At 38.4% G+C, this 19,364-nt stretch overlaps 1 protein-coding gene across 1 annotated transcript in view; it reads right to left on the bottom strand.

Annotated features, from left to right (window-relative positions):
- The window catches only part of INSC (INSC spindle orientation adaptor protein), a 143,905-nt gene that overhangs the window by 58,415 nt on the left and 66,126 nt on the right, over positions 1–19,364 (bottom strand). The window contains exons 3-6 of the mRNA XM_034416997.3: positions 8,211–8,556; positions 5,911–5,963; positions 5,334–5,457; positions 3,065–3,178 (exon numbers count right to left, since the gene is read on the bottom strand). Of these exons, the coding sequence (XP_034272888.2) occupies positions 3,065–3,178; positions 5,334–5,457; positions 5,911–5,963; positions 8,211–8,556 (637 nt within the window). The remainder of the gene's footprint in view (positions 1–3,064; positions 3,179–5,333; positions 5,458–5,910; positions 5,964–8,210; positions 8,557–19,364) is intronic.

Raw genomic sequence — 19,364 nt, 5'->3', positions numbered from 1 at the left:
ATACTACATACTGTACAGCCAAGTTCATAATTTTAATTTTGTTCAATCATGCTTAAGAGAGATAAACTCTTCATTCATGGGTAGGAAGTAAGGATAAACATAATTGCTTTATCCCTCTTCATCCTCATCCTCACTGTTCTTTACATGTAGAAAATAACTGAAGTGCATAATCCTCTTGCAATCATCATAATGTTGGAAAGTTGGCATAAACCACTAAAGGGTTATCATCCCTGCTGTTCTGATTTCTTTTTGCAAAAAAAAAAAATGAAGCAGTTGCAGGTGTTTTTAATACTTCTCTATTATAGTCTAAGGATATTTTTTCCCCCAGATAATCTCTTTCAATTTCAAAGTGGCTCAAGTTAAATTCATTCTGAAATCTTGGCCTTGGTATTTGCTGATTAGATTAGTTTTTTTGTTACAGAAATGGCTAATATTTACTAAGTATGTAAAAGTAAAAAGTTGAGACTGTAATTTTTGTATTTTACTGTGCTGAAAAAAGTTGGAAGTCGATGCTTTTTTTTCCCCTTTTCCCAGTCATTCTACACTTCTTTTTCCCCTTCCCATTTCCTTACTACCTTTATTTTCTTGAGAGAAGGCAAATATAACGTATTTTTTGGAGTATAAGATGCACCTTTTTCCCCCCAAAAGGGGGTGAAAATTTGGGTGCATCTTATACACTGAATGTAGTCCTGCCCACCCACTGGACCCCACCCCTTAGCCTTTGTTGGATCGGCCTCCCGACTCTCAGCTGTTTTGCTCTCAGCTGTTTTGCGCAGGCCTCTGCTGCTTGCTGCAAGGAAGTAAATTGCTGGGAGCAGATTTTTTTTTTCTTGTGCTAATCAAGTTATGCTAAAAACGAAAATGAAAGTAAAGCAGGCTGTTTGCTGCTTGCTGCAATGAGGCAAAATTGCTGGGAGGCAGAAGCAGATTACTTTTTCTTGTTTTCCTCACCAAAAAAGGTAGATGCATCTTATAGTTCAGTGTGTTTTATATTCTGAAAAATACGGTATGTGTCGCAGGATAATGTTGCAGAATCCAATCTTGATCGACCACCAGGACCAGAGGTTTTCTCTTCCGAGCTTTTGGACTCATGCTGAAGAGAAACATACACTCTGCTAGGGAGAAGTTCCCTGAAGATGGGCTCCAGCACAAGTCCGAAAGCTCAAAAGACAAAATCTCTGCTCCCGGTGACCGACCCAGATTGGAACCTTTATTTTCATTTATATTTTAAACTATTATTATCTTAATTTTAAAAATTAAAAATATCAAATTTAATCTGAGTTTACAAACTGATTTATGCTCTTCTGAATCTCACGTTTCCAATATTGTACAAATCAAATGACAGTTTTAAGGACAGTAGGTTATGTGGACATGCAGTTTAAAGATGAGAAGAAGCTGAACCTTCTCATAAACCTAAGCCAAAATTTATTGGGAAAAATAAATTGCTTAACATTTTAAAGACTTCTTGTTCTCAGGTTTTAAATAGTTTTGCTGGAAAAACAGGCGTAATAAAGAGGATTTCTAACTATCAGACTAAGAAGGATTTTGATAGTGACCTATTCAATTTCTTTTATTAAATTCCATTGATTTTCACACTATTGCCTGTAATAATAGACAAATAAATTTATTTGTGCCTATCTGTGAAAGAAAAGAAGTTAATTTCATTTATTTAAAATCTATATTTGATCAGCCATGTTTGGTGAGGAAAAAAACTTAGATATATAGGCATTCATAAGGCCAGTTTTCACTTTAAAAAAAATATCAATGATTGTGGAAAAAGAATTGTTGGTGATATAAATCGTATCCTAAAAAATTATTGTGGGTATTAGAGAGTACTTTGATCTTACTTGTGAGAAAAGCTAAATAAATTTAACAAAGAATTTAGAAGATAAGAATCCATTCTTAACTTTTATCATTTGTGATCTCAAAGCTTTCGCCCATTTTGTTATATTAATTGATTCTTTAAAATGAACTAATATGTAAAGAATGAGTAAGTGCTATAATGCAGTAGCTAAGAGCTAAGGAACAAAACAGCAGTGGCTTTCAGGAGGTAATTGAGTCAACAACTTTAAATTCTCTTCCTTCTTTGGGGAGCTAACTTCTTTTTCCAATTCAGCTTTCCACTAGAAGTTCTCTCATTTTAGACTGTTTTTATTGAACGAATTCTTCTATCACGCCTTATCTATATAAACTAAGAGAGAAATCTTAGATGTGCAATGCAAAGTCATGTTTATAATATTACAACTTCTGAAGCCTTAATGAGCTTTGATTCTTCCACTCAGACAGGAATTGTTTTTTCAATCTTTTCCACAAATTTACAAAAAGAAGTGATAGCAATAGCCTAAATTATGTTGAGTGTCAATTTGGTGTGGTAGTGAAAGAGACCAGGCTATAAACCAGGAGACTATGAATTCTATTCCTGTCTTAGGCATGAAGCCAAATAGGTGTCTATGAGCCAGTCAGTCTTTCTCGGCCGCAAGAAGACAATCTAGGTCTTCCTAAACAAACTGCACGGACAAGTCCACATGGTCACTAGGATTCAAAACTGACTTAAAGGCACACATACACATACAAAAGTAGTGAGAATTATGGACAAATAGTGCTAAAACCTGAAATACTAAGCATCGTTATGTAGATTCTGCTTCTTGCATTACAATTGTCAGTACAGTCAAATCTATTTACCATAACAGTTTGTTCTGCCAGAGAGGGAACATGTAATAAAATTAGAGCTATGTTTTGGTACAATATTCCTCCTTTTCTCTGGTCCACATGTTCCCTACAAATATGAGAGGGGTGCATTTTGACCCACATCCTCATAATCACTGCTGAAAAATGAAAATATGGAGAGATGGGGAATGTACATTTTGAGATAAAATGACACCAATGCGGTAGTAATTCTTAAATTTTAAGAACAACAGCCTATGATGTTGATTATTTTCTCTGGAAAGAAACATCTACATTTTAATGTTCAGAGGGGAGACATTACAAAGCATTACAAAAGGAGGCCACCCGCATCTGGAGCTCAACAAACAGTTGTTCTAGAATTATCCCAAGAGTAACTTGCCTTTGCAATGATGCGGCACAAATGGGATCCTTCTTGAGTAAGGCTGAATAAGTTGCTTACAGCTGATTCTACAGAGTAGAGGTTGTCTGATGAATCTATTTCTTTCACCAAGTTCTGTGTAACAAACCAAAAACAGAGACAAAAAAAATTATTGTAAAACTTTGCTCTTAGGGTATTTAGAGAGCGAATCAGACTGATATTCCAACTGGAAAGAAGAATATTGCTGTTCTTCAAATACTATACTCAGAGTACTACCTTTCATAGAGAAGCAACTTTATCAGGACACAAAAGTATCTGAAAAGGCATGGAGTATATTCCAGAATTCAAAATATTTGGATAATGTCAAAGGTATTTACTGTATCATTAAATATTCCTTAGCTCTGTAGATGTGCCAGACCCATTACATATGTCTATTGAAGCGAATCTTTATTTCCTTTTTTCTTCTCTCATTCTTCCTTCTCCCCCAATATTCCAAAGCTTTTCACCATTGGTGTTCTTAGTAATCATTAGGTTAGCTTCTCAGGACACAGGGTAACTGGCACTTTTCTCCCTTAACCAAAGCTGTTTTTTATTTTCCTGCTCTAGCCCCAGACTGTGGAACTGGAAAATTGCTAGCTCCTTTGGGGTGGGAAAAGAGAAGAAAACATTCTCCTTTTTCTGTGTTGTACTCCCTTCTTCTCTATGAGGCACCCTCAGTGGTGAAATTCAATTTTTTTTACTACCGGTTCTGTGGGCGTGGCTTGGCGGGCATGGTGTGGCTTGGTGGGCATGGCAGGGGAAGGATACTGCAAAATCTCCATTCCCACCCCATTCTGGGGTCAGCCAGAGGTTGTATTTGCCAGTTCTCTGAACTACTCAAAATTTCCGCTACTGCTACAGGTTGTCCAGAACCTGTCAGAACCTGCTGGATTTCACCCCTTGGGCACCAGTGGTGGATTGCCCCTGCTTCAGACCAGTTCGCAAGAACCAGTAGTAAAACCGATGGGAGGCTCCACCCACTGACCTGGACGTCATCATAGGCGATCTGCGCGCGCGGGCATGATGCAAACCGGTAGTAAAAGTAAGTAGAACCCACCACTGCTGGGCACCCCTTATTAGAAAATATTGCTGAGCTTCCTGATCCTCTATGGTTCCCCATCAATGCTGTCTGTATTGGTTCCCAAGACAATTTGGTCCCTGGGATATTTCAAAGAACAGTTTGGGATAAAACTACTTGTTGCCTCACTATCTTATAACTTTGGATTTCTTGCTTCTTTCGTGCCTTCTTCTAACAGCCTTTTCTTTCCCCTCTCCCAACTCTCATCATTTTTTCTAGCCAGCCATTACTATTATGCCTTTTGAGTCTCAAGTGTCAATAACTCCTATAGGTAATCAGGTCCCTCCTTTTTCTATCTACCTGCAGAATGTGTAAGACCTGAAGAAGAGACCTTTGTGGCCCCAACCATACTCCAACAAAGTCAGAACAAAAAGAAGGGGGGAGCAAATCATTTCGGAATTGTTTAGCATGTGAGGAGTGAGCAAACCTCACTCCTTACTGATTATCTGTTACTTAGTTTGGATAATGAAACGTTCACACACAAAAAAAAACACAACCAAGCTCAGAGAGCACCAAGGACCCCTCATTTCAACCCTGAGTTACAAATATTCTCCTCCAAGAGCTATGGTGGTGAGTGATTAGGATGCAGTATTGCAAGTTGACTATGCCCACAGCCGGGAGTTCGATCCTCACCAGCTCAAGGTTGACTCGGCTTTCCATCCTTCCAAAGGTAAAATGAGGGGACAGATTGTTAGGGGCAATATGCTGACATTACACTTAGAGAGTGCTGCAAATCAATATGAAGCGGTATATACATCTAAGTGCTATTGCTAAGTGCTATTATTATTCAGAATTGTTGCCAAGAAAACAGCATGGCTGTATTCCTATTGTCACTAGGAGTTAACCTGGATGGAAAGGAGATTTTACTTTTATGTCACAGTTTAAGTAAAACATTTTCTGTGCTCCTGTATTTACTCTAACATTTGACTTACAGAACAGTTTTCTATCGACATTGTAGAGTAGGCTTGGGTTAGGAAGACAAGCATGGCATGATTGAGATTAATGCACCAGAATGTTTATATTCCCAGTCTTAATGTTCTCCTAGTATGAAAGATATTAGATACGTCTCTAGAGACAACAAAATACTTCAGGGTATCTTAAGAGATATAAACAGATATAAAAAGAAGTACTGCCAAAATATGTTTTTACTACTGAAAAGAAAAAATTACTAACCTTTATTTCATGTGTTAGAGCTAGTTCTATCAGTTGGGAAAAATATTGTGCCACTGTGGTTAGCGCATCATTAATACAAGATTTCATTGATTTTAATATTTGTTCATCTTCAATCTGTATGCACCTAGAAGGAAAAGTTTAAAACAAGATGCCAAAGTGTCAGTCCAGTAGCACTGTAATTTATAATCCAAGATCTATTCAAGATGCAACACCAAATAGTAGCTCTATAGCATCAATATAAAGGTAAATTAAAATTCATAATTAATATGATTGCCTCAGTTTGTGAATCACCGATATAACAATCTATAGCCTAGGGATTTCCCATTTTTTTCTATTAAATAGATATTATTTCTGCAAAATAGATATTGACTCCCTACCACAACATTAGCTATTAATCCAAAGAGAAGACTTATGTTAATTAGACCTGGTAGAAGTCAGGTTTCTCTGTAAGTGGAAGAGGCCTATTGGTTTCAAATCTATCATAATGTTATAGCTTCTCGACGCATTAAGGATGTCCACAATTTTTAATATAGGTTTGCTAAGGTAAAGTACAAGAATCAATAATGTTTAATATTACCTTTCAGTAACTGTTGTAAGCTCTGAGCATTTTTCCACTAGCATTTTTTCATACTGCAAAAGATAGGAATAGAAATGCATTAACTTATTTGAAAAAGAATCAAAGTATGAGCTTTATTTTCAGATACACATGATTAACTCAACCCCAGTTCATGATAGTAACATGGATATGCAAAATATAAATCTTAAGAAATACGAAATCAAAGGCAGGATGAGCTGATAATGGAGGATCGGCCTTTTATTCTGGGAGGATGGGATGGGTGATATCAAAGGCTCTGAAGAAACATAAATGCCCTCCAGGTTCATTCTATGTAGAGTTCTATTTTTCCCTGCCCTTTTGATATCAAATAACAATGAGGATGAACTATGTGGGCTGTCTTTCATTCTCCCACATCTAACCCGGTTTTAGGATATTGACTAAGGTGAGGATGAAGAGGGGGGTTAACTTGTTTGTGATCTCTAAAATCAAAGTTCCAATATTCAGAAGCATCAATTGCACCTAGAAATTACACCTATATGGAACTGAGAGGGGGGATTTCTCTCTTTCTCTCTCTCTTTTTCTTGTTTCTTCTTTTTTTTTGCAGGTAGTTAGAGATTATTACCTGATTTAGCAATCAGGTAATAATCAATGACCTGATTGCTAAATTCATGAAATACCCATTCTTCTGAAAAGTACTCAGAGCAGCTAATTAAAATGAACAAAACCAAAATTCCATTAAAAACAAGATTTAAGATACTCATTTGAAATCCAGAATAGTTTCCAGGCTGATGTTCTGGATCACAGTCAGCACCCACAACTCCTCTGTCAGTATTAGAATCACATTGCTATGTAAATACAAGATGCTATTGTTTCTAGTATTCCTGATATCCATACTGCTCATAAACATATAGGAGCGTGATCTGGATTGGGATCACAGCTAATCCTTTTCCAAGTCCTCATATTTCTTTTTTAAAAAATCATACACTCAATGGCCTGCACTTTTTCATTCTGAAATTCTATTGAGTGATCTTATTGAAATGAGCAGATAAGTGGAAAGATAGCAAAGGCCAAATTAGGGTTTCCTGTTCTTATATTTGGCAATCTTACTTTAGAACATAAAGGATTAGCAACCATCCTTTGAAGGAAGGATGAAAAGTAGGATATGTTATAGCAGAATAACACATTTTATATATTGCAAAGTTTGCATCCAGAGTTAAAGCAAAAAGGAATTGTAGCATAAAGAGGAGGGCCATAGACCCAATATGAAAGACTATGACAGTGATGGCTAACCTTTTTGCCATCGCGTGCCAAAAGTGGGGGGAACGTGGGTGGTGGGGCACGTGTGTGCCCACCCACACCCATAATTCTATGCACCCCGCCCCCCATGCATACACATGTGACTCCCTGCACTCCCCCTGCTTTTGGCACATGATGGCATGGTGGGCCCGTTTTTTGCCCTTCCCAGGCTCCAGAGGCTTTCTAGGAAGTTGGCAAACGGGCCATTTCCGGCCTCTGGAAGGCCTCCAGGTGGATGGGGAAGGCCATTTTCGCCCTCCCCAGTGTCCTAGAAAGCCTCTGGAGACTGGGGAGAGAGAAAACCAGGCCTTTCCAACATACCCCAGGCCCTCTGGAGGCAGGAAACAGCCTGTTTCCCCACTTCCACTGGGCCCAGAAGGCCCGAAAATCAGCTGGCCAGTGTGCGCATGCACGCTGGAGCTGAGTGCGTGTGCCCACTGGTATGGGTCTGCTCGCCACCTGAAACACGCATGCCATAGGTTCACCATCACAGGACTATGATTTACATATAGAAAATCCCAGATTTATTTCTTGGCATCTCCATCTGAATGGTTCAAGGAACAGATTATGATAAAGTCCTTTGAACCAAGTTCCCGATAAGTAGATGCCAATCAAAGCATGCAAACTGAGCTAGCTTTTTAAAAAATTCTAATTTGATTTCATTTCTAAGACCTCACCCTCACCAACTTACTCTGAGTGATTTAGAAGAAGATTAAGGTCATCGGTATAAGGAAAGAACTCAAAATTCTCTAGCAATAAAAGTACCATGCCAGACACAAACTGCAATAATTATTATGTTCATAGAATCTGGCTTGGTACAAAGGCTGCTTCAGAAGCTTCCTATCAAAATAATGGTTCTGACATTATTATATATTGTATATTATGCACCCACAAAAACACCGACACATTCTTTCCAGTTCCATGGAGTTCTTGACTTCCTTGTTTTTAAAATTAGTTTTTTTTATGTTTAGCTAGACTGTTAAGTAATAGTTTCATAACACTACTAGTTCCTACATTGACTTTACCTGGTGCATTTCTTCCCAAGAACTCCTTGTGAGTATATTATATTCATTGATCATTGATCGGACATGACAATTGACTCGTACTGTCATGCTGTGCACCCTCTGCCATCTATTCTTCTCCAGTTTTTGAACAATCCTGGTCAGCTCAGTACTTATAATCCAAGCTCTTTTCAGCAACAACTGCAAGTTGTCACAGGCACCGTGTTGTGATGAAATAGGAAATTCACTGTGCGCATCTTCTTCTAGACTGATTGGCTTAGACTGAAGAATACACATGCATTCACTATCTGTCATGAGCTTCAAGTCTTCCATCCAGCGTTGGACTGAGTCCATCTGAATTAAATGCATACTAAAAGGGAAAAGAAAGAAAATAAAAACTTTTAGCAAAATAATATTTAACAAGTAATATTTGGCCAATTATATTTCTGTTATATTGTATTTGAGGGAAAGAGTAGCAGTCTACTATATTTGTGTTTCAGCTAAGACATCTGGTTACCTACTGATAGAAATAAATTAGGTGGATATTTGGTACAATCTATTCCATCAATAATTATGAAAGCATGTGCAGAAAGCCTCGAGTGGATTTTCATATGCATAAATATAGGACATAAATACAGTAGTGAGTAGTGAGTCCCCAAATGTTTGAGGACTCTTCTATTCAATTTGCTGAACAGAAGCGACTATATATATTATAATGAGTTAACATGTAGAGTTTTTCTTTCTTATTCTATTTTTGTTTGTATTCATTTTCACTCTTTAACTTTCAGTAAAATTATATTTACAATATAATCCTTCATTTCTGCTTCACCGTAATGTCTACCCTCATCTGTCACTACCCCAGAGTAATAGGAATGGAGCCACTAGATTTTGAAATCCTGATAACCTATTTTAAGGAAAAAAGGCTATTCTCTTATCCTTCAACATAAAGCTTAAGATAAACAAATAACAAAAAGTTGTATTTCTGCCCAGCTAATCTACTGATTTACTTAGAGCAGCACAGAAAATTGAATTCAGCCATAGTCCAGTTATTATTAGCTAACATGATTAAAGGTCATTTAATGCTGTGATTCTGTAAGCTGACTGAAGACATTAGTCATGTTACTGGGAGGGAGGGAGGTAATAATTTTGCAAGACCATTTCTTCCCCTGCTAAAAAAAAGGCAGCTGTTGAAATATTTCTTGTATGCTGCTATGAAATGCAAGGAATGAAATGATTATAAATGGAAATTAGGATTTTTTTTTCCAGTTTGGAGATGGTGAAACTATCTGCTAAAAAAAGAATTAGACTTTTGCTGAACTATAACCACATATGACATGGCAGATGAATATAGCGTGCAATAAATTCTATGGAAATAATTTGACATTTGTCTGAATCAAATGAGACAATGTGATAAAAAGCATCCACAAAATTCCTATTTCTCCCCCCACCCACCCACCCACCCACCCAGCATATTCTAAGTAGCCCCTGCTAAAACACAAATGCTACTCCTTAATTGGGAAATTGATTCCCCTCTCCCAGGGATTTTCAAAGCAGAATCTCTTCCAGAATTTATTCTCATCAAACAAATATCAAATCTTTCACCAGCAGGGGGAACTCTATGGAGTGATATCCTTTCCTTCCTCCCGGGATATTAAATAAGGAGGGAAAATACCTCCCCGGTTATAATCTTTTTACAGCTTTAACTTATATCACTAGGAAATGGTATACAGATATAGTATGGATCATATAACAAAGGTAGAATGATATCATCAGATGGTGTGAAGCTATTGATCTCGAGGGGATGATTCCCTCAGTATCTTGTTTAAACAATCCCATTCTCCCTTATCCCTTGGCAAATACCCTCACTGTAATTTACCTTGACATAAAGATTAATATAGTAGTTCAACCAACACTGGAGGTTTTTAAGAAGAGATTGGATAACCATTTGTCTGAAATTGTATAGCATTTCCTGCCTGAGCAGAGGGTTGGACTAGAAGACCTCCAAGGTCCCTTCCAACTGTTATTCTCTCCCTCTCTTCCAGGCTCCATCCTTTTAAGTAGATCTCCAGTCGGCTTCTCTCAGCTTCTCTTCCTCTTGGCCCTTCATGGTTCATTCCCAGCCAAATCCTCTGGCCAATTCTCTCAGAAGTGAAATTTCCAACCTCTTAGATTCTACCTGACCTGAACAGGCTACCAATGGTCCAGAATCCTTTGCAGGAAGTTTTGTGCCTTTTCTCTTTACCTTTTCCTTAGGAGTGGTCTTTCTGCCAACGGAACCTCTTGCCTTACTGCATCCAAACCTCTTTCTCCTTTTTCTGTCTCCCTTGCCACACCCATAGTTGGAGCCTTATGACCTAGTACTTTGTCTCCTCCCTGAGCTACTTTTGTTTTGCTCAATTCAGTCCCCCACTATCTTTAGGGACCAGTTAAACTATAACCAGAAAGAAACAGGTCTTCAATCTCTGTCCTCAAATTCTGTTTCTCTATTTACTTGTCATCGCCATAGACCCCATTTTCTTCATCCTTCAGTTTAACTAGTCTGTTTTTTTAATCCTTTCTTACCCTGCACCGACTACACAGCAACCAAAGATTGTACATGCAATTTTCTTAATTACTGTATAGCTTTTATTCTATTTTTATTCTTTTATTCTATTCTTGCCCTGTCAAGATATTGGTGGGTTTGTTTTACTTTTATAAAATGCTCTTGTTTAGCCTCCAAATGGGTTGAACTACCAATAGCGAATTGGTAGCGCCGGGATTTGAATCCCACTATTGATGCACATAATATATTTGAATCCAGACCTGGTGATGGAAAGGCTCATCAGCCTGACCTCAATACCAGGGAAGATTCTGGAAAAGATAATCAAACAACGAATCACCGAACACCTATAGTAGAAGCAAACCAAGTAATAACCAAAAGCCAACATGGGTTTGTCAAAAACAGATCATGCCAGACTAATCTTATTGCATTCTTTGACAAAGTGACAAAATTAATGGACCAGAGGAATGCTGTCGATATAATTTACTTGGACTTTAGTAAAGCATTTGATAAAGTAGACCATAACCTACTACTAGATAAAGTAGAAAAATGTGGGTTAGACAGCATCACCACCAGATGGCTTCGTAACTGGCTGGCAGATGACACCAAGCTGGCAGGAATAGCCAACATTCCAGAAGATAGGCTCAAGATACATTTAGATATGAGCCAGCAGTGTGCAGCAGCTGCCAAAAAAGCCAACACAGTTCTGGGCTGCATAAACAAGGGATAGAAACAAGATCACATGAAGTGTTAATACCAATTTATAATGCCTTGGTAAGGCCACACTTGGAATATTGCATTCAGTTTGGGTCGCCACGATGTAAAAAAGATGTTGAGACTCTAGAAAGAGTGCAGAGAAAAGCAACAAAGATGATTAGGGGACTGAAGGCTAAAACATATAAAGAACAGTTGCAGGAACTAGTATGTCTAGTTTAATGAAAAGATGGACTAGGGGAGACATGATAGCAGTTTTCCAATATCTCAGGGGTTGCCACAGAGAAGAGGGAGTCAAACTATTCTTCAAATAGTTTCACCTGAGGGTAGAACAAGAAGCAATGGGTGGAAACTAATCAAGGAGAGAAGCAATTTAGAACTAAGGAGAAATTTCCTGACAGTTAGAACAATTAATAAGTGGAACAACTTGCCTGCAGAAGTTGTGAATGCCCCAACACTGGAAATTTTTAAGAAGATGTTGGATAACCATTTGTCTGAAGTGGTGTAGGGTTTCCTGCCTGGGTATGGGGTTGGACTAGAAGACCTCCAAGGTCCTTTCCAACTCTGTTATTCTATTCTATTCTATTCTATTCTATGTCTGCTGAGGCAACAAGATACAATAGAGCTTTAGCTGGGAGAAGCTGATGGACAGTCATATTTCCTAAATCATACAATCCCAATAACTCGTCTTATTGAATCCCCAGAGCAGATTTGAACAAGGGCCTACAAGGGGAAAGGTGTTGATGAATATTGCCTTCCCAGTTCCTCTAACTGGTTAGTATTTCACCCACATCTGGCTTGAATTTTGGATGTGTGTTTGTGTAAGAGAGGGAGGAAGAACACAGATGCCCAAAATAAAGGCTGAAATTCACAAGTAAACTTATATTTCCCATGTATAATACAACTGATCTAGGTGTAATTCATACTTCCAGTTGGAATCTTAAGCACTTTTAGAATTCTGCTATTTAGAGCACACACCATTAAAAAAAATCTCATTTCTTTAAAAAAAGCTACAAGTTCATAGCTTAAGGCCTAACTATATTTTATATTACTTCCTTAAAATTAAAATCAATATGTGAACTAGCAGTCAGAAAGCTTACAAGGGTAGAATAGCTATGATTGTTAGTAGTGTTATGCTGGCAATCATTCTGAGCCCAATCTGACAGCAGTAAAAAGAGCACTGCCATTATTGTTCCCCTCAGTAGTGCTCTGGACTGAGAACCTAATTAGGTTTCATTACGCAAAGCTGAAAGTATTTAAAAATAGCATGGGAAGAAAGAGAGGGGGGACAGGGAGAGGGCAAGGGAGTGGGAGACAGAGGGGGAGAGAGAAGGAAGGAAAGAACAAAGGAAGGAGGGAGAGAGAAAGAAAGAAAAATGGAGATGAAGATGAAGATGAAGATGAAGAGAAAGAAAGAAAGAAAGAAAGAAAGAAAGAAAGAAAGAAAGAAAGAAAGAAAGAAAGAAAGAAAGAAAGAAAGAAAGAAAGAAAGAAAGAAAGAAAGAAAGAAAGAAAGAAAGGGATTTAATCTTCATACAAAATATTGCTGGTACATTATTGATGGATTTGCACCTTAAATTTTAAAAATTGATCGTGATTTTCTTGTCATTTTACATGACCACATCATATGAGGGAGTGAATTGTCACATTTTTTATCTGTCCAATATAGAAAAGCTGATGTCCATCCTTTCAAATGCATTCTTTGGAGAGTCGAATACACCATAAATACAACTTTTGATGAACTAACTTTAACTTGGTTAACCTGAGATCTTCAAATATAGGAAGTGTACATTTTAATAATAAAACAATGTAATAACAACAACAACAATAACAAAGCCCTGCATGGATAGCACTTGAAAAACATTGAAGGAAAGTGTGATAACAACTTGACATGGGCATGGCTTAAGAGAGGAACCATCAAGAAAGAAACAAAAGGTTTAAAACTTGCTGCTCAAGAACAAGCACTACAAACTAATGCCATGAAAGCGAAGATACAAAAATCCACTGACAATCCAAACTGCCAATTTTGCAACGACAAAGTTGAAACTGTTTCGCACTTAATATGTGAGTGCAGCAAAATTGCGCAAACTGATTACAAAGCTAGACATGATTGAGTTGCTAAATTAGTCCACTGCTCATTATGAAAAAAATACGATATACCTGTATCCGAAAAGTCATGGGAGCACAAAGTGGAAAAAGTTATCAAAAATGAGACAGTGAAGATCTTGTGGGACTTTCGAATACAGACAGATTGTCATTTAGAACATAACACACCAGATATCACGGTTGTTGAGGGCCGAAGCATACAGATTATTCATATCACTATACCAGGAGATGCCAAAGCTGAAGAAAAAGAATTGGAAAAAATCATGAAATATCACGACCTGGCCATCAAAACTACACAGCTATGGATGTAACAGTGATACCCATTGTCATCGGGGCACTTGGTACCATGTCCAAGAAGTTTACAAAGCACATCAAGAAATTGCAGCTTCCTGCAATAACACCAGCAGAATTGCAAAAAACTGTGCTACTCAGAACATCATATATTTTAAGAAGATACTTGGTTGATACCTAGGACGCTGGCAACCCGTATCAACCATTAGCACCAGTCGATGGTATTTGTGACACATTTTTAAATATTCAGTTGACTGAGTTTCATGTTTAATGAATAAAAGAGATGATGATGATGATGATGATGATGATGATGATGATGATGATGATGATGATAATAATAATAATAATAATAATAATAATAATAATAATAATAAATATTCATATTGAATCTTCCCTTTCATTTATAACAAAGCTGATATTTTGAAGTAAGCTTGATTTGGATGTAATTCCAAAGTGCATATCAGCAAGAATATGTTCAGTTTCCATTGATAGATGCCGAGATACATTTAAAATATAACTTCAGATCCATATGTATTATGCTGTAGAACAGTCTTTAAAAATCAAACATTTCTATTGTATGCCAAGCAATTCATTCCAAAACATTTTAGTTAACAAAGAAAATTATATGTCTAAACAAAGGCAGTCACATTTTCTAGTTGAATTAAAGTATTATTGCATTAGGCTGTAAAGAGTTCATATGTATTATCCTTCCGTAATGATTTAGATTACCACTCTGAAGATAAAAATATAAATATATTTTAAAATATATAGCATGAAATTCAAATTAAGGTAAAAACATGGATTGAAATAAATTATCTAAAGGTTTCTTTCATTTAAATATGAGGAGACTACTAGACCAATTTTCTAGTTGTTCAATTTAAGAATATAATGCAATTTATTTATTTTAAAAATAGCTATAGTTTTAAAGCAAAGATAAAACTGGTAGGTCTTAAACCCAATTTTAGGTTTCCACCTTTAATCTAGTTATATCACATGAAAGTATGATATATGTATATAATAGTTGGACTGCTGAAAACATCATAACCTATTATCTTATTAATTAAGCCTGAACTTTTCATTAAAGACAGCAGCACTAAATTGGGTTATGAGTAATGGCTCAGTTTTAACTGGTGTTTAGTTTATGCCTTAAATCACATAGACTGCAATGCTACATTGACTTTTCTGGGAGCAGAATTCAATGGAATTTACTGATTAAACACATAAAAAGTACACAGTCAGGAAATAGGCAGATATATGAGGCAGTAATAATATCTTTTCTCCCTGATATAATGCTATTCCTTCCTCTAACTCTTATTCCCATTATTTTTAATGGATCGCTATCAGATCCTGCCAATTAAATGTGCACCGGCCAATTAGTCTTCTGTTTACTGGCACGCATGCATGCGCGACAATCAGCTGGCTGGCTGATCTTTCGGTTTCTGGCACTGCCGCATACGTGAAAGTCAGCTGATCGTCACACGCGCATGCGCACCAGTAACCAGAAAACTAGCTGGCCGATGCGGATGCGTGTGCCAGAAACCCAGAAGAGGAATGGGCGATGCCTTGCGTGCCAGGTGAAATGGCTCTGCGTGCCACTTCCGGCACGCGTGCCATAGGTTCGCCAACACAGCCCTATACTATTTCAGACAAATGGCTGTCCAACCTCTTCTGATGGATGGTGCTGAATGGGAGGGAAAGAAAGACAATCTCCAATTGTTATCCTGAAATCAGCCCACATGACATATCTGGAATATATCTGGAATGTATACCATTTATCACATGGTGGGCCACTGACTTTTCAAAATCCTTTACAAGCTTCTTTCTTAACTGAGCTAGAGATGACATGGATAATCTGGTTTATGTACTTACACTGCTCCAAAATCTTGTTTTTAACAGACGTTTATCCCTTAGTCTACTATAATTCCCTTACAGTATTAATTTCCTTACATCAAGAGTTGAAAAGCTGGATCAAAGTTCAAATACAGCTAATGACATTTTCTCCATCTGATCTACTAGCAGTAAATTTACTCATGAGACAAAGGAATGAGTTTTTAAATGACTACATACAGTCCTTCACTTGGGATATGACCATTTTAGGAGGGAATCTTAAAAAGGCATTATATAATTATCTATAATTACTATAGATGCCTAGCCACCTAACCCTGAAATGTTTTCTTTTAATCAGAAGAAAGTAATGCTGCAGCCATCTATTCTGGATGCCAACTATCTCAAGTCAGCTGAGATCCTAATGCTGATCATGTTCATGTTGCTCGTTTACAGGTCATTTGAATATTTTGGTTGATAGAGTCCTGGATTTTTGCTTCAATTAGCTAGTGTTTTGTTTGCCTTTGTTTCTGCCTCTCCCTGCAAATCCTGTCTCTTATTCTTGGCTGCTCTTCCTTAAGAACCAAAGATGTTTCATTACTTAGTGCTAATGGGTTCTCCTTCTAGAGCTAAAAATGTATTATTTCCTGGTCAGCTACTGACCAGAGATAACAAGCACAGAACTCAAACTCTTTCTATAGGAATGCTGAGTGGGGAGGATTCTTCTCCTAAAGAAAAGAAAGAACAATTATTCCCAGTTTTTTTTTTCACGAAGACAAGCAAACATTGAAAGATGCACTTTTCAGGAAAAGAGAAATTATTGTGAAAGCCACACCTCCTGAAGCCACCTCATCACCAGGACCTCACTTTAAAAAAATTAGTTACAAATCCTTGTTTGATCATTGTAAAATTGTCCTTTCATTTTAACCCAGTACTGCAAACGTTCTCCCAGATACCCAGTATGACTTTGGCAATTGTGATCTCAGATCAAGAAAAGAGGAGTCTCTTCAGCCATTAATGGATCTTTTGGATACAATATCCCGTTTGCCTTTCAGTGTCACCATACTCAAAGCCCCTGGATGCACATTATTTATTTGGAGTTATTGGAGAAGACACTTAAGAATTCCATGGACAGATAAGAAAACAAACAAATGGGTCATCATCAAACAAATCAACCCAGAGTCAAGGCACAAATGACCAGGGCTCAAATTATCCTACTTCAAATATATTATGCAAACATGTAGCTCTCTGGAGAAGAGTCTATTGCTAAGAAAGGAGAGACGAGGATGACCAGCAGCAATAGCAATAGCAATAGCAATAGCAATAGCAATAGCAATAGCAATAGCAATAGCAATAGCACTTAGACTTATATACCACTTCACAGTGCTTTACAACCCTCTCTAAGCAGTTTACAGAGTTAGCATATTGCCCCTAACAATCTGGGTCTTCATTTTACTGACCTCAGCAGAAGTAGCTTACAGTACTGCATTCTAACCTGTGCCACCGCAGCTCAGCAAGATTGATAGACTCATTTACAGTGGTGATGAGTGTACCATTGGAAGACCTGTAGGACCAGGTTGGAACAGATTGTCACAGAGAGAAAAATCTAGCTACATGGTTGTGAGTCAGCATTGACCTGATGGCACATAATTAATCTAAATTGATTTACATTGTCTATATTAAGTAGTATAAAGTCCATTGGAGTTGGGTAGCTATCATAAATTCAAATAAATGAAATGAAATGAAATGAAAAAAACAATACTGCAGGGTTGGCTTATTGATTAAACATTTTTCCTTTTCTAATCATTGAATGGTTCACCCTACACACAAGGATGTCCATACAGTAGAATCAATTCAATCAAGACTTCTGTATGCAAATTTCCAAAATAAGTCATTTGCATGTGACTTTTTTTTTTTTGCATGTTTATATTTATAAATTGGTTTTTGTGCAAACCAGCTACTGCAGGTATGAGTCAAAGGATAAATTACTAATATGTTCTATTTGCCAAAATGAAAAGATTCCTTTGCCTAAAGTGCTTCAAAATATGTGGGCTAAATTTATTCCGGAGCGCAGCTATAGTAACATTGCTGCTCCATCAGTCTCATTTGGCTTCTCTGGTTTGTTTAGCATTGTGTGCAAATAGGTAGCTTTATTTCTTTCCAAAGTTCATTTAGATTCCTCCCAACATTACCCTGACAGCAGGGGTGAAATCCAGCAGGTTCTGACAGGTTCTGGAGAACCGGTAGCAGAAATTTTGAGCAGTTCGGAGAACTGGCAAATACCACCTCTGGCTGGGCCCAGAGTGTGGTGGGAATGGAGCAGTAGTGGGTTCCTCCCGGTTCAGCCCAGTTCAGCCAAGCCGGTCGCAGTGACGATATGACGTCACCGAACTGGTTCTCTTTGTCCAGGAGACTCCCACCTGCCCCCGCATTATTGCTACCTTTTATTTCTTCTTTTTTAGCCCAGCTGATAGGTGTGGCAGAGTGGATTGCCGCACCTCAGCTGGGCAGATTCCTAACGCGCATGCGAGCGAAATTTGGCACGCATGCAAGCAAAGCAAGTCAATCTTAAAGTCAATCAGGAAGAGCTGGAAGACATTTCCTTAGATCTCCACCAAACTCATTGTTGGAGTGTCAGCGATCTAATGTCTTACAGCTCTTCATGATCGACTTTTAAGAGTGGCGAGAAGCCAACAGCAAAAGAAGCAGCAGCGGAGGTGACAGGGGCATGTGTGTCTCTCCCTCCATGGTCCTCTCCTGGATGACAGCCAGGCCCCTGGCCTGCCCGGCTTGCCCCCGGCTGGCTCCACGCGCATGCGGGCTAGCTCGGCAACAACAATGCCAAAAAGTTCTCTGGTCAGCCAGCGAAAAGCAAGTTGCTTCACACTTTCTCTCCATTGCCCTTCCTGGCCGAAAAGCCATGGCTAGTGGGCCGCGGGAACAGGGTTACTCTCTTGACTGGGGGCCTGGGTGTGTCCTCAGTGAACCTGCCCCCGAGATCCAGAGGGAAGCCTTTCTCCTGCACGCTCATCTCGCGGACAGGACCCAGCCGGCAGGAGTGGGGTGCTCTGGCTGCAACCACGGGGAAGGCCCATCAGAGGTGAGAAGGGATGCTTTTCGGCCAGGAAGGGCAATGGAGGGAAAGCTGAGATGACCACCACCACCCCACCATGTCCCGACTTGGATATGGAGCCAGAGTGTCAAAAAAAAAGTGTCAAAAAGTCCCAAAAATATTTGCCACCGTTTTGGTGGGTGTGGCTTGGGGGGGGTATGTGACTGAGTGCATGAGTGTCAAGTTGGCCACACCCACTTAATTATGACCTAGCCACACCCATAGAACCGATAGTAAAAAAATTTAGAACCCACCACTGGAATGGAGATTTTGCAATATCCTTCCCCCAGAAGTGGGGAGGGAATGGGGATTTTGCAGTATCCTTCCCCTGCCACGCCACCAAGCCATGCCCACCAAGCCACACCCATAGAACCGGTAGTAAAAAAATTTGGATTTCACCACTGCCTGACAGGATAATCCAAGAAGGAAAACTTGAGCTTGTTCATAACAAACCAACATTCTTTAAAACTCTGGCTTAACATGATATGAGACCAAGTGTAGCCAGCCTCAATTTATGTCTACTGTGTAAGAATGTGAAGATCAGTGAAAATCCAGTGTATTTTAATATGTGCTCTGTTGAAGAGATTTCTGT

The sequence above is a fragment of the Pantherophis guttatus genome, chromosome 1 (assembly GCF_059756535.1).
Source record: "Pantherophis guttatus breed Tessera chromosome 1, ASM5975653v1, whole genome shotgun sequence".
Lineage (NCBI taxonomy): Eukaryota > Metazoa > Chordata > Lepidosauria > Squamata > Colubridae > Pantherophis > Pantherophis guttatus.
The sequence above is the reverse complement of the archived record's forward strand: the minus strand, read 5'-3'. Positions and strand labels throughout refer to the sequence as shown.